Raw genomic sequence first — 15,638 nt, forward strand, 5'->3', positions numbered from 1 at the left:
AGTTTTAACTTAACAAAACAAAAATTTTGATAGTAATCCATAGAATTCCTATGTATCCCTTACTACATTTGCCCTGGTAACATCACATGATAATATCTTTGTCACAACTAATATTAAAATATAATCTTAAAATGTAAGTATGGGATCCAGAGCCATGGTATGACAGGCTAATCCTGCACCTGCAGCACTGGCGTCCCATATGGGCACCAGTTGGCATCCTGATATGCACTACCAAACCAGTTCTGTGCTACTGGCCCGTGAAAGTGACAGGATGACCAAGTTCTTGGGCCCTCCTCCCAACTGGGAAACCTGCAAGAAGCTCCTGGCTCCTGGCTTTGAACTGGCCTGACATCAGCCTCTCTCTCTCTTTTCTCTCTCTCTTTCCCTGGTCTCCACCCTTAGTATCTCTCTCTGTAACTGCCTTTTTAATAAAAATAACTATTTTAAAGTATAAATTTGCCACAAAGCTGTACTATTCTGTGGAACTTAAAAAGAAATTAATCTTGTAACTGGAGCTGTCATATTAATACTGGTTTACTAGCATTGCTTCATGGCAGGTTAAGTTTCTGCTTGGCGTCTATGTCATAATGCAAGGCTGAGTTTTCTCTGTTCTGCTTCTCGCTTCAGATTCGGATTCCCTGTTAATGCCCTGGGAAGGCAGTGGATAACAGATCAGTTTCTTTGCACTCATGTGGGAGACCAAGATGGAATTCCTGGCTCCTGGCTGTTGTGGCAATTTGGGGAGTACACGAACGTGTGGAGGACATTTCCAGTGCTCCTTTACTTGTTGCTGTGACTTTCAACTAAATATACAAATAAGTCTTTAAAAAAAGTTGATACTTAAGGCAAATCCCTTTTTTGAAAAAGTAGTTGTGGGTAGAATAGCTGGTAAGGCTGTGGTTGCCTGCAACGCCAGCATCTCTAATGGGAGCGGGTTATGTCCCAGCTGTTCCACTTCTAATTTATCTCTCTCTTAAATGCTTGGAAAAGCAGCAAAATACAACCCAAGCGTTTGGCTCCTGCCAATCACGTGGGAAAGCTCAGTGAAGATCCTTGCTTTGCCCTGGCCCAGTCCAGCCTTTGCTGCCAATCAGGGAAAAACCAGTCGATGCAAGCTAGATGTGTGTGTGTGTATCTTCCTCTCACTTTCTGTAACTCTGATTTATAAATAAATAATCTTTAAAAAATATGTTTTAATCAGGGCCTGGCACGGTAGCCTAGTGGCTAAAGTCCTTGCCTTTTATGTGCTGGGATCCCATATGGGCACTGGTTCTAATCCCAGTGGCCCCGCTTCCCATTCAGCTCCCTGAGTGGTATAGGAAAGCAGTTGAGGATGGCCCAAAGCCTTGGGACCCTGCACCTGTGTGGGAGACCTGCAAAATGCTCCAGGCTCCTGGCTTCAGATCGATTCAGCTCCAGCAGCCGTGGTCACTTGGGGAGTGAATCAATGGACAGAAGATCTTCCGCTCTGTCCTTCCTCTTCTCCGTGTATCTTCCTTTCTAATAAAAATGAATAAATCTTTTTTTTTAATGTTGTAATCATTACATTTTATACTTATAGGAGATATTTCTAGGTAGTAGATAACTGTAAGATATTGGGAGCTAAATGCATGACTTTCTTATGCTTTAATTACCTTTTTAATTTTTCAGGTGAATATGCCGCAGCAGTAGAACTATACAGAGAAGTGTTGCGCTCATCTGAGGAACACAAAGGAAAACTCAAAACTGATTCACTTCAGGTGAGTACAGGCCTGACAGATTCAGGTGTACACAAGTATTGACTTTTTCACAGCATAATTTTTCTGACTTTTTAAGGGGTCAGAAGAATCATAATCATTGGGGATGAAGCTGGGTTTCTGCCTTTTAATTGCTGTTTGAGGTTCTAATCTGTGTTGAAAAATAGTTCGAATTATATGTACATCAAAGGGATCGGTGTTACCACTTTGTGTGTGAATCTTATATATTTATTCACAAGGTTTTCACCAAAAGGAAGAATTAGTTAAATTCAGAAATGGAACTCAGAGATAATCAAGCTTCTGCAGTATTCTTCTGGTTTAATTGTCAGAGGTCTGTTAAAGGAGACTTGGTTAGATGTTTGAACTATAGTACTTGTTTCTACTTCCCTTCTGGATTCTGTCACTTATTCTTGTAGACCAAACTCTAGTTAAGAAGGAAGTAGTGACCATTTTCATTACTCTTGGCATTTGCTTAAGTCTCAGCTGACATCATATGTGCCCTAATGGGATATTTACAGGAATGTCTGGGGGAGGACCAAGAGCAGAAACAATTAAAGACTGCCATATTCTATCTACATGGATAAGAGTTACAAAAGAAAGCCATGGGACGCCCTTTGAAAAAATTATAGTTACTTGGAAGATACACAGAGAGAAAGATCTTCCATGCACTGATTCAGTCCTACAATGGCACAGCACCTAGGCTTGTGCCAAGCCAATGCCAGGAGCCAGGGGCTTCTTCCGTCTCCCGTGTGGGTGCCAGGAGCCCAGGCATCTGGGCCATCTTTCACTGCTTTTCCCAGGCCATTTGCAGGGAGCTGGATCAAAAGTGGAACAGTGGGACTTGAACCAGTGCCTATGCTGCCAGTGGTGCAGGAGGCGGCTTTGCTTAGCAGTCTCCAGTGCTGACCCCCTGGGCTGCTTTAAACAAGTGTTGGGCCACACAGCAAGGAGGCAGTACGAAGACGTCCTGCTCCTGTGTAAGGAAGCAAGTGTGGACGAGTAGGCAAGCAGGTAAGGACAGTGTGCCTGACTTCTGAAGTAAAGCGCAAGCAGTCAGCCGGATCCTTGTTTTTGTCACAGTGCTGCCACCAACTCAGAGCTTGGCTTCGTGGGGGTCTCACTGTGTGTGGTTAGCTTAGCCACTGTTTCACTGTTTCCTTGGGATGATATGTGTGAGGTGGTTGAGAGAAACTAGGTAATCCTTCCACTTCACTACCAGATGCAGAAAATAACAGAAGTCCTCTTCCACAAACACATAGAGAAGACAGGACAACCTCCTACCATTTCAGGATTCTCCAGGACTTTGTGCTTTTCACTTTGCTATAAAATCTGGTGGTGCCACTGATATTATCTGTAAAACTATGTTGAAAGTATCTGCTAGGCCCAACACTGTAGCCTAGTGGCTTAAGGCCTCTCCTCGCACATACTGGGACCCCATATAGGCGCCGGTTCTAACCACGGCGGCACCGATTCCCATCCAGCTCCCTACTTGTAGCCTGGGAAAGCAGTCAAGGATGGCCCCTGGCCTGGGGACCCTGTACCTGTGTGGGAGACCCTGCACCCCCATAGGAGACCCAGAAGGGACTTCAGGCTCTTGGCTTCGAATCAGCGAAGCTCCAGCAGTTGCAGCTGCTTGGGGAGGGAATCAACGGGTGGAAGATCTTCTCTATCTGTCTTCCTCTCTGTATATCTGACTTTCCAATAGAAATAAATCAAATCAGCTACACTTGAAGTTACTCTTTCAATGTAGACTTTATAGTGATTTTTAATGTAGTTGTGAACTATGGTCAAACAGAATGACCTTTACAGCTCAGATAACTGGCACCAACCAGGATCTTAACAGGATTCTTCCAGTCCAGCCTTCATTTAGCCTCTAGCTATTTTCCAGAATAAAATGTGTAGACAGCAAGTTCCTTGATTTGATTGCCATGGCCTTTGATTTCAAGCAGATCCTGTATCCAGCCACAGGTGTCAGTTTCACAGTGCACGTATACTGTGTGCGGTGGAGATCTAAAATGCCATTTTCTCCTTTGTCTCCCTTTTTTCCTGCACGTCCACTCCTGTTTAGCCCTTAAGTTCACCACATCTAGGTCACAACCCTGTTTTCTCTCTTTCATCATTGTTCCTACTTTTATCTTAGTATAACTGCAAGATTCATTCCCAGGAGACAATGAAATTCAGTGCAGTGCACCTTTTCTTTATCTGCCCTTCTCAAACTGTAGTACACGTGTACAATATACTTGTTTTATATATTCTGCCAAATGCATAACTGTACTTCGTAAGACTTGACTTTTTAAATTGAAGAAAATTGATGTCATTACAATTTAAGTTTTTTGATATGAAACTAACATTTTTCTCTGCAAAGTTGAATCTGAATTATATGTTTATTCTGTGATGAACTTTGTGTAATCTTAGTCTTCTGTTCGCCATATGACAATTAATACTAGATTCTCTTTAAAGCCCGTTTCATTGCCTGTCATGGTTACTGCTCTTATGTGTTTGTAGAGACTTCATGCTACCCATAACTTGATGGAATTGTTGACGGCCAAACACCCAGGCATACCTCCTACCTTACGAGATGGCAAACTGGAGGAAGAGGTGATAGTTTTAACTTTAATCTGTGGAAGTGTGTTTCTTAACTTTATGCTCATTCTAGTTGAAACTTCCTAGCCATTCAACATTTAAATAAATGTCAACCTCCTGTCCTGTTGCTTTGACGTTCCCCTTTGGACGGAGAGAACGGCAGTGCGGCGTATGATGTGCTGCTCATGACCTGTTGGCAATGACATGGTCGCCACTTGTTGTTGGTAAATAAGCAGCACCCTTAAAAGTTAGACCTTGTTGATCACGTTGGAAACGTCAAATATTGGGTTAGTCAAGATAAAGGTTGTACATTTCCTCTACCTTACATGTCTTATGTAAAGCAATAAGTTAACTCAAAAGTTCTCTCTACAATAAATGTTACCCCTTATTGAGAAGAATTGTCCCGACCTGCAGGACACAACGCTCAAACCCTGAGGGTGGACTGGGAATGCCGGGCTGCTGGTCAAAGAAACACACAGACACAGACACATGAGAAGAGTGTCTCATGCTATTTATTTTACTCCTCATATGTATACCTTCTTCTCTAGGGGAGGAGGGTAAGGGGAGGGATTTCCTGGAAGTACTTATCTTCATTGAAGAAGGGAAAGAACTATTCATCTATATTGAAACAGGGGAGGAACTAATTATTTGAACAGGAACAAGGGTGGAGGTTCTATTCGGCTTGGTCTACACAGAATGTTCTGGTCTAATGTCCTGCTTGCTGTGGTCCTGCTTGCCCAAGGCAGGCTTTGCAATGCAACAGGCTGTCAGGCATGCCAAGTCTAAGGCCCAGAAGTCTGTGGCTCCTAACAAAGAATGATACTAAAAATTACTTCACATAAATGAATAGGTTGTTATGCTAATTAGCTATACCAATTTATGTTCCATGTAGCAAGAAGAATGCAAGGGTTTTCTTTACTCTGTGCTCACCAAACTTTCACCTTTTTCCTAAGAGCTCTCCTGTGATGTGAAATCAGTAGCTTGTGGTTCTACTTTTATTTCCCTGAGGATTTGTGTTGTTGAATGCTTTGTATTTACCTGCTAGCCATGTTTATGTCTTGCTTTGGGAAATATCATTTCAGATTTGTGGCTGTTTTTATGTTGTTTTCTTGTTATTGAGTTGTTTTAGTTCCTTTTATGTTTTAGATACCAGCTGCTTATGAGAAAAAGCAAACGTTCCCTTCCTTGCATGAACTCTCTTTAGTCGGCTGCTGTGTTTTTGACTAACTGGCCTTGATGCCAGATGGCAGCCACCTTGTTGGGGGTTTCTAGTGGAGTTTCTCTCCCAGTATAGTCATATAATCAGTCACTTTTCTTTAAATGTCTGCAGTTACAGTTAGGTATCTTTGGAACATGGCTCATTCTTTTAGGGTACAGCTTTAAAGACCAAATAACTATCACCAAGGTATTATGAAAAAGTTAATTGGAAGGTTGTAATGGGAAAATTAAAAAATGAATCATTTATTAATATATTTCCAAGAAGGTTACATTATCATTTCACATAACTCTCATGTGTGAAACCATAGTGTTTATTTCATAGGTAGACGAGACGTTGGAATTCATGTACTTAAAACACTTCCTTTTGTGAATAAAGTAATGGAAGCCTAAGAAGTGAATTGGTAGTCTAAAGAGATGATTTTGTTTGTTTGAACCATATGAAATTGCCATGTTTGTAAGTCAAAATGGTCACGCCCTGGCAATATCATAAATCTCAATGTACTGCTAAGTGGAAAGTGATGTTTCCAATTAAGTAATCTGTAGTTTTCTTCCTACTATCCTGAATATCCTTTGATCCTCTCCTTATTCATGAAATTGTTTCTAGAGCCAATTGAGTATTCCAATTCAGTTTTAAAAATAAAGAATTTTCAATAATATTTCTAATGGCAGCTTATAACAGTAAAATATTGATTGCAAATTATATGATCATTGTTCCTTTAAAAAGGAAGGGTGAGAATCTTTAGTACTCTGTTATATTTGTCAGCTAGGGCCATCATGGTATAATACCACAAAGTTGGTTGCTTCAATAGCAGCAATGTGTTATGGCTCTGGGTGCTACATGTCTGTAGATGGAGCTGTTGCAGGTTTAATCTCTCTCAAGGCTTTTATTTGTAGTTTATAGGTTGCCACCTTCCTGTTGTGACCTCAGTGAACTTTCCTTTGTGCTGGTACATTGCTGGATCTTTCTGCTTGTGGAGACATTGGTTTTGTTGGTTTAGACTGCTATCCTCACAACTTTGACTTACCCTAACTAACTTAATTATCTCCTTAAAGGTGCTGTCTGCATATTTACTCACTCAGTGTAAATTTGGGGAAAACTCCAGTAACTCCAAGAAGTTGTAATAGCTAAATCAGACAAGCAATTCTGATACGTCCTTCTAACTTGAAATGTTTCTGTTCTGTTCCCCTCCCCGCACTGTCACCCATTTGTTTCTTTGCTAAGACTCTAGTAAAGGGGGCTGGCATTGTGACCCAGCTCGTGAAGCACCACTTGCAATCCTAGTATCCCATGTCCAAGTGCAACTGTAAGACCTGGATGCTCTCCTGCTGCTCGCTTCCTGCCCCCACGTGGAAGGTGAGGATGGAGTTTCGGTGCTTCTCTTCAGCCTGTCTCCTCCTCAGTTATTGTGGTCATTGGAGGAGGGGAGTGGCACGTGGAAAATCTCCCACCGCACCGTTACACCATTCTGCCTTTCAAACAAATATTTAAACGAACAAACAAAATACTTAAAAACAAAGGCAAATTAGATAGCGGTTTGGGGACACATGTTGGAACTTGCTCAGATTTTCTGACTCGGACAGTTCTATTTTCTTCTCTTAAACATCTGAGGTTAGCCCAAAACACCCATGAAGACCGCATGCTGTGAAAACAAAACAAAACCCTGCATTGAATTAAAAAATTTTAGCACCAAAATATTTCTCCATTTGAGAGACAGTAGAAACAACAACATTCTCCCATTGATTCACTCCGAGAGTGTCTCCAGCAACCCCTGGACGAGATGAAGCTGGTCTGTGGAACCCAAAGCAGATCTCCGACATGGAAGACATAGCTGGACCAGACATAAGCTGCCCATCACCTGCTGCTACTGACGGTGTGCACCAGGAGAGAGCCAAATCAGGAGCAGAGCCAGTGCTTGAACCCAGGCGTTGAGACGGCTGCCTGCAGACAGCTTCCAATTAAATTTTTCATGAATTTTGAAGTCCTCTTATATATATTAGCAGTTTCTACTACTACTTTTTAAACGTTCTCTATAGTGTGCTTACAAGTTTTGTACATAAATCAAATTGCATTGTTTTTGAAATAAATTACTGAATTATGTTCTAGTCTTGCAGTGAAACTTGTATCTGCTTTGGTTTTACTAGGCCAAACAACTGCGAGAGCACTACATGAGCAAGTGCAACACAGAAGTTGCTGAAGCCCAGCAGGCGTTACAGCCTGTGCAGCAGAACATCCGTGAGCTCCAGAGAAAGGTAGCGGCCCGAAAGGCCGGTGTCCAGATAGCACCTCTTCTTACCGCCTGTTTGGGCAGATGCCTGAAATGTTTCATTCCTCTTGAGTTCTTAGTACCTAATATATTGTCTGATCCAAAATACAGGTTTATTTACTGCTAGCAGTATTTATTGGTGGAATGGACAAATACAAAGATGCATAAATTATTCTGAAATTTTCTTTTATCTTATACTATAATAGGTTTCTTACTTTGGATATCTACTAAGGTGCCTTTTGAAGAAAGAAAAAACTTGTGTGACCTGCTTTTGATTTCCCCCCAAAAATTTATGATTTTAAAACATTAAAACCATAGGTATTTTTTGTTTTTGTTGTTGTAGGTGATGTGTGCCACTCATCATTTACAAATTTCTTTTTTGGGAAATCAGTAGAAATACTATATAGCCAACTAAACAGAGAGAATCTTTGGGGACCAGTGCCAGGGCATAGCGTGCTAAGCTTCTCCCTGTGCACCGGCATTCTCATATCTCATTTGGGTCCCAGCCTGAATTTTTAATCTTTTAAAATATTTTTAAAATATTTTTACTACAGCTTTGTGATATAACTTTATAATGGTAAATTCTCGTTCATCCAGAGTATTCATTAAGTGGTTCATTTAGTTATTATTCAAAACTAATGTCTACCCAGTGTGTGTTTTTTTGTGTGTATTTGTCACCCCGTTATAATCATGTGGAGACCATTTGTTGCTCCCTTTGAACTTTACGCGTCACCGTTCCCACAATGAGGGAAACAGTTGAGTAATAAAACAAGTATTAACCAATCTACTCTTATCTTTTTACAGATTCATATGAATTCTCCTTGGTGGCTGAATGTGATACATAGAGCATTGGAATTTGCTATTGATGAAGAACTTGTTCAGCGAGTGAGAAATGAATTAACTAGCAACTACAAGCAACAAACTGACAAGCTTTCCATGTCAGAGAAGTAAGAAAATAGTGCAGACCAGCATGGCTGTCCATAAGCACCCCACATACTTAGGTCGTTGGATATTCAGAGATACAACTAGATAGCAAAACATATTGTGGCTGTGAACATCTGAGTTTGTTATTTTGTTAAAAGTGTATTTTAGCCACTGCAGCCCCTTCATGCCTGCCGCCCCTGGCCGGAATTCGCAGGCCGCCCTGCTCCTCCCCTGCCATCCCCTCCTGCTCAGAGCTGGAGCTGAAGTTCCTTCAGAGGAGGGTTGGCTCCTGCACTCCTGGAGAGGGACACATGGCTCCCCTCCCCGCAGCCAGGCTGCTGTACTGACCCCCGCTAGACGTGGCGGGCGAAGTGGACCTGGGCGGACTAGAGGGAATGAAGTCAGGGCGGGTCCGGGGGCGCGGTTCAGTTGAAGGTGCCTGGTTTAGTGCTGTAATTGTCTTATTTTTTTTTTTTTTAAAGATTTATTATTATTGGAAAGCCGGATATAAAGAGAGGAGGAGAGACAGAGAGGAACATCTTCCATCCGATGTTTCACTCCCCAAGTGAGCCGCAACGGGCCGATGCATGCCGATCCGATGCCAGGAACCTGGAACCTCTTCCAGGTCTCCCACACGGGTGCAGTGTCCCAAAGCATTGGGCCGTCCTCAACTGCTTTCCCAGGCCACAAGCAGGGAGCTGGATGGGAAGTGGAGCTGCCGGGTATCAGAACCGGCGCCCATATGGGATCCCGGGGCGTGTTCAAGGCGAGGACTTTAGCTGCTAGGCCATGCCGCCGGGCCCCGTCTTATTTTTTTTTAGATACATATTTCTCAGAGTCAGCATTTTGAATGAACTGCATCATTGTTTAAAAAAAAGTGTATTTCCAAAAAAATTCTGAAATATAAAACAGACTTTTTCCTAAAGCATCACTATTATTAAAATACTCATTTTTTGTGCCTTTTTAAGAATTTTCCTTCAAAATTTTTGTATCGCATAGACCCAAGCCCCATTTTGAACAAAATTATTAAATGACCTTTGTTTTGGCGAAATTAGTCCTGATGTAGACATTCTTCTGTGTGAGTCGTCCAAGAAGTAGGGGTCATCAGTGCCACGCTGCAGCTTTTCCCTTAGCTCCTTGCTGTCTCCTCCCTTTCTCATCAGTGCTCCCCGCGGTTGGGCATCTTCAGAAACAAGCTGTGCTGTTGCTCTTGATCTGTAAATTTTAAATAATTCTTTCCAAGGACAGTTTTATTGCTCACCAAAAGTGCCCTAGTGGTTAACTCTGAGAATGTGTGCCTGATATGGGAAAATTCTAGGTTACAGAAGCAAAGTATCTGTCTTATCTCTGAGACCTCAACTGTGTGAGCTCAGTTTTAGGACTGCTGGGAGTTTTCCGTGAGAAATTCAGCCTAAAAAATAGCTTTGCAAGGTTTTAATTTACCATATCAAAAGCTTTTCCAAATGTCTGTTAGGTTCTGTAACATTTCCCATGGATTTTATTATAATCACCAACTTATCTTTTTCCTGGGAGACAGAGTCGAACAGAGAGCCTGTGTCCCCTTGTCCAACTCTGAGTGCTTTCAGCGGCCAGGCCTGAGGTGGGAACTCAGTCTAGGCTTCCCATTGAGTGGAAGGGACCCGGCCGCTTGAGCTCTCTCCAGTGTTAACCGCATGTGCACTGACAGAAGCCAGGACTCGAACTGACATGTCTGAGAGGCTGCAGACGCCTTAGTCATTGTCTGACTCCCAGCCGGAATACCCATCACAGTGGTCGTGTGTTTGATCACACAGAACCTTCTGAGCTGCTTTGTTTCTGGGGTACAGAGAACTGTGTGCTCCTGAACACACTTCCTTTTCCCTTTGTTAAGCCCATTCTTCCTAGGTAAGTTGCTATTTAAGGTATAAACTAAGTCTAAATGTATTCTGCCAGTCTTATGGAATTAGGTAAGGCAATGTTAAAACTTCTGAAGTTTTTCAAACAAAAGATGTTTTCTTATGTACCTACTTAAACTATGTAAATTTTCATTTAGAACAAACCTTTAATGAATGTTTTGAGTTCTGAAAAGGGGCCTAGAGGAAATATAAACTATACCATTTATTTTGCATTCTTTTTATAAACATTAGCTATAAATAGGAAATGCTACTTCAGAATACATAAATGAGCAAATTTAAGACATATAAAATAAGCTTAGTTAATTTTAAGAACATTACTGTGTTTTCAGATATCATTTAAAACTGTTTATGTTTTTAAGCAGCAATTCTGTGCCTGTTAAGCTGTTTTTTTAAAGCTGTTTAAAAAACAAACAAACAAACAAGGTGGTAAGTCTTTGCCTTCGAAGTAAAAGTTATTTCAAGAAACCAGCGTAGTGGCACAGTGAGTTAAGCCACCACTTGCCATACCAGCATCCTGTATGGTTGCCAGTTTGTAGTTCATTCAGGTGTTTCGCTTCCAAAGATGGCCCAACTGTTTGGACCTCTGCTACGTACCTGGAACATGTGAATTTGGGTTCAAGGCTGCTTGCTTTGCCCTGAACCAGCCCTGGCTTGTGCAGCCATCTGGAGGTTCATAAAATGAGTAGACATTAAATGACTAGTCTGCCTTCCTTTGTAACTCTGCCTTTCAAATAAATAAGAGTTTAAAAATAAAATAATGATTATTTCAGGGCCTGGCGACATGGCCTGGTAGCTAAAGTCCTCACCTTAAACATACCAAAATCCCACATGGGCGCTGGTTCTGATACCGGCAGCTCCACTTCCCATCCAGCTCCCTGCTTGTGGCCTGGGAAAGCAGTTGAGGACGGCCCAATGCATTGGGACACTGCACCCGTGTGGGAGACCTGGAAGAAGTTCCTGGATCCTGGCTTCAGATCGGCATGCTCTGGCCATTGTGGCCACTTGGAGAATAAATCAACGGATGGAAGATCTTCTCTCTTTCTCTCCTCCTCTCTGTATTTTTGAGTTTCCAATGAAAATAAACAAGTTAAAATAAAATAAAATAATGATTATTTCAAAATATCCTTTGAACAGAAGACCTATGAACAATTTGAAAAATACTGATTTGTGTGACATCTGAACAGACAATAACCAGGTACTAACATGACTGTTTACTAGCATTCATAAACTCCATGTACAGAATGAATGGTACCTTAGTATTGGAAAGCACTGGGGAAAGCTTCCAGAGGGAGAGCAGACTGGAGCAGTTTGGAAAGGAAAGCATGTGGCGTTTCCTGAATGGGAAATGCATTCCTAGCATAACTAAATCATTTTTATTATCTAACTGCCTATAATTCTAGGATTTTTATTGATTGGCAAAGCCACACATATATATCCATGTGTCTATTTCAGCCCTTTTGGTGTACCGTTTACCAAAATGATTAGCTCCTCTTTGGCTACATACTAATTATGTAATTTAAGTGCCTTAATCTATTATACTTCCTCTATATTATGAGTATGGTAGTTAACTATTAAAATTATGCTGGAGAAGTGTTTAGCAAATTGCCTGGCCATGTAATAAATGATTAATGAAACATAATGAATTATATTAGGGCTTTTTTTTTGTAATAAAATATAACACCCATCTTTGTTCTTTCTTCCCAGTGTTGTCTTTTTTCCGTAGAAGCAGGTTCGTCAGGAGGCTCATCTCTAGTGAGTTAGTCTGAGGAAGGAAGATGTGGCTGTTTCCCTTTCAGAGATAGCTGACACACAGACAGGTTTTGCATACTCTTTCCTGAGTATAAAACTGTAAACCTTCTTCATGTCTTTTGTGGTAAAAACCCAAATGTTTTACCTTGACTACTGGTAGATACTAACGGAACACACTCTTAAGGAAAACTCAGTCCATTGTGGTGGAGTTGATTAAGCACAGTTGTGTTTTATTTTAAAATATTTTGCACAGCAGACATTTTCTGAATTTGAAGAAACTGATTATTTCTTTCTGTTGTGTGCGGTGCTGGTGATGGAAATCAGGTTCCGCGACTGCAGAGGTCTTCAATTCTTACTTACCACACAAATGGAAGAGCTACATAAATTCCAGAAGCTGGTAAGAGACGCTGTGAGAAACCTAGAGGGACCTCCGTCTCGGAGCGTTATTGAATCTGCAACAATCTGCCATCTCCGACCCGTTAGGCTTCCGCTCAACTGGTAGGTCACAGAGTAAGTCATTTGTAAAATGGTAGCCTTCCTATAAGGTAGATTTCTTCTGAGAAAAGACAGAATGACAACCGCAAAGACAGTACACTGAAAATCACATAGCATTTTTATCTCAGGTGGTAAAACTTGTAAAGAAAAAGTACAGAATGCTAAGACTGTCATAGAAGCTTCTTAATTGTTAGTTACATTTGTATTTCTCTGAAAAATCTCTTGTTTTACAGCTGCGTCTTTTGCAAAGCTGATGAATTGTTTACAGAATATGAATCAAAACTGTTTTCTAACACGTAAGTTCTCTTATTTGCTGGGAAAAGTGAAATTTTACAAGGCTTTGTTTTTTGCTTATAAGGCTATATTTTCCTCACTGAGATACATTTCTGATGTATTTTCTTTTATTAGAAAGTTCTGTAAAGTTGTAACATTCAGTTGTTTGACTTGCTCAGTTTTACCTATGTGGGAGTTATCTCCTAAATGCTGTGATTATATGTTAATGTGTAGCTAATTAGGGGGCAGTTAATGACAACTCCTAATTCATAGTTTGTGTGAATATTATATAAGAATATGGATGTAATTTATAGCATAATTCTTAAAATATGCTGTTTGCTATAAAGTATTAACTCTTTAGTACCCATCTTCCTACACAAGTGTTCATTGTTACTTTGAAGATTAACCTACATGAAGTAATACATATAACCCTTGCATTGGCAAAATTATTCCTGGTTTACAAACATGAAAACAGAAAATACTACATTCTGATTGCCTCAAAAATCAAGGGATTGAGAGTATACTTGTAGATTATATCTTAGTGGGGATTTGGGGGGTTTTTTGTTGGTTGTTGGTGGTGGCCTATGTTTTAATTTTCACAGTAAAAATCTGTAATTTATAGATTTATTTTCATTATACAAGATTACTTTCAGAAAACACTGAACAAATTTATAATGCTGATGTTATCTTCAGAGATGATGTGCTTTTTCCAAAAGTTGCAAGCATGATCCTGTAGACATGCCATTAAAAGTTTTTGCTTTCCTGTTTCCTCTGTCACTGTCACTCAGTTACGGTGCCTCTTACCCAGTGCCAGTAGTTACCTCTTGTTTTCTTATGTGTGTTTTTAGAGTCAAAGGCCAGACAGCAATATTTGAGGAGATGATAGAAGATGAAGAAGGACTGGTAGATGATCGAGCACCTACCACCACTCGTGGTCTGTGGGCAACAAGCGAGACAGAGCGATCCATGAAAGCAATCCTGTCATTTGCAAAATCACATAGATTCGATATTGAATTCATTGATGAAGGAAGTATTGCAATGGACCTGTTTGAAGCATGGAAGAAGGAGTATAAGGTACTATATTGTCAGACTTATTTCTAGGGTCTGGCACTGTGGCATTTGGGGTAAAGCCATTGCCTGCAGTGCTACCACCCCACATGACCTGTTTAAGTCCCAGCTACTTCACTCTTGATCCAGCTCCCTGATAATGTTCCTAGAAGAGAATGGAAAGTGGCTCAGGTGGGCTCCTGAATGCAGATGGAGGACCAGAAGAAGCTTCGGGAGAAGCTATAGCTTTGGCTTGGCAAGTTAATTCTCCACCTGTACTGCTGACTTCCCAATTCGATACCGGTTCAAGTCTTAGCTGCTCCATTTCCAATCTAGCTCTCTGCTTACAGCCTGGGAAAACAGCTGAGGATTGGCCCAAAGCCTTGGGACCCTGTACCTGCATGGGAGACCTGGAAGAGCCTCCTGGTTCTTGTCTTCAGATTGGTTCAACTCTGGCCATTTTGACCATTTGGGGCCTGAACCAGTGGATGAAATCTCTCTCTCAATCTCTCTCTCTCTCTCTTTGTCACCCTCTCTCATTATAAATCTGCCACTCAAAGTAATTTTTTTAAATTTATTTTATTTATTATTATTTTTTTAGCTTTGGGCTGCTGGGTTCCTGACTTCACCCTAGTCCAGGCCCAGTGTTTACAGCCATCTAGGGAGTGAACCAGCAGATGGAAGATCTCTCTTCTGACCTCTCTCTGTAACTATGCTTTTCAGATAAAAATAAGTAAATCTTGGCAGGGGGGGAAGGGCAGACATTAAGACACAAATAGGAAGAGATCTTCTGTTCATTGATTCACTTCCCTAATGACTACAAGAGCAAAGACTAGGTCTGGAGCGAGGAGCTCAGTTCAGTCTCCCATGTGAGTGATGGGGAACCAGCTATTCGAGCCATTACCTGAGCTTCCCTAAGGTGTACATTATCTGAAATCTGCAGTGGAGATCTCGGCCGAGACTTGAACGTAGATGCTGCTACGTGGGGTGCAGGCATCCCAACAGTCACTTCACTGCCGTGTCAGGCGTGCACCCCTCCGTTCCTCTGCACCAGGCACATCCCTCCGTTCTTTTGCATTAGTTTGGATTGCTACTTTCCTTTTTCTTTACATCTGCTTTAAAGATTGGCGATTCATACTCCCTCCTTCCATAAAGTGGTACTATTGTAATGAAAAATAATGAAACTTTTTTTTAGCTTTGAAAATATGCATTTGTTTTTAGTTTAGTTTATGCTGCTCATCAATGAACTCAGTTGGGTTTGGTCTTGTTTTACTTTGTGAATAGCGGTCAAACATCAGTAAACTTGAAGATTGGGACTAGGAATACTTAGCCTTCAGGACTGGAAGGCATTCCAAAACAGTAAACACAAAATATCCTTTCCTTTCATGTCAATATCTGAGTTATTTCATGGGGTTATAACACCATGCTTAATATTCTGGAATTCATTAATTTAA

General features: G+C 41.1%; 1 protein-coding gene across 2 annotated transcripts in view; it reads left to right on the top strand.

Annotated features, from left to right (window-relative positions):
- The window catches only part of SHPRH (SNF2 histone linker PHD RING helicase), a 74,764-nt gene that overhangs the window by 28,920 nt on the left and 30,206 nt on the right, over positions 1–15,638 (top strand). For both annotated transcript variants that reach the window (XM_058667351.1, XM_058667332.1), the window contains 7 exons: positions 1,651–1,739; positions 4,242–4,334; positions 7,680–7,787; positions 8,606–8,748; positions 12,694–12,867; positions 13,098–13,160; positions 13,986–14,211. In XM_058667351.1, the coding sequence (XP_058523334.1) occupies positions 1,651–1,739; positions 4,242–4,334; positions 7,680–7,787; positions 8,606–8,748; positions 12,694–12,867; positions 13,098–13,160; positions 13,986–14,211 (896 nt within the window). The remainder of the gene's footprint in view (positions 1–1,650; positions 1,740–4,241; positions 4,335–7,679; positions 7,788–8,605; positions 8,749–12,693; positions 12,868–13,097; positions 13,161–13,985; positions 14,212–15,638) is intronic.

Source organism: Ochotona princeps, chromosome 1 (genome assembly GCF_030435755.1).
Source record: "Ochotona princeps isolate mOchPri1 chromosome 1, mOchPri1.hap1, whole genome shotgun sequence".
Classification (NCBI taxonomy): Eukaryota; Metazoa; Chordata; class Mammalia; order Lagomorpha; family Ochotonidae; genus Ochotona; species Ochotona princeps.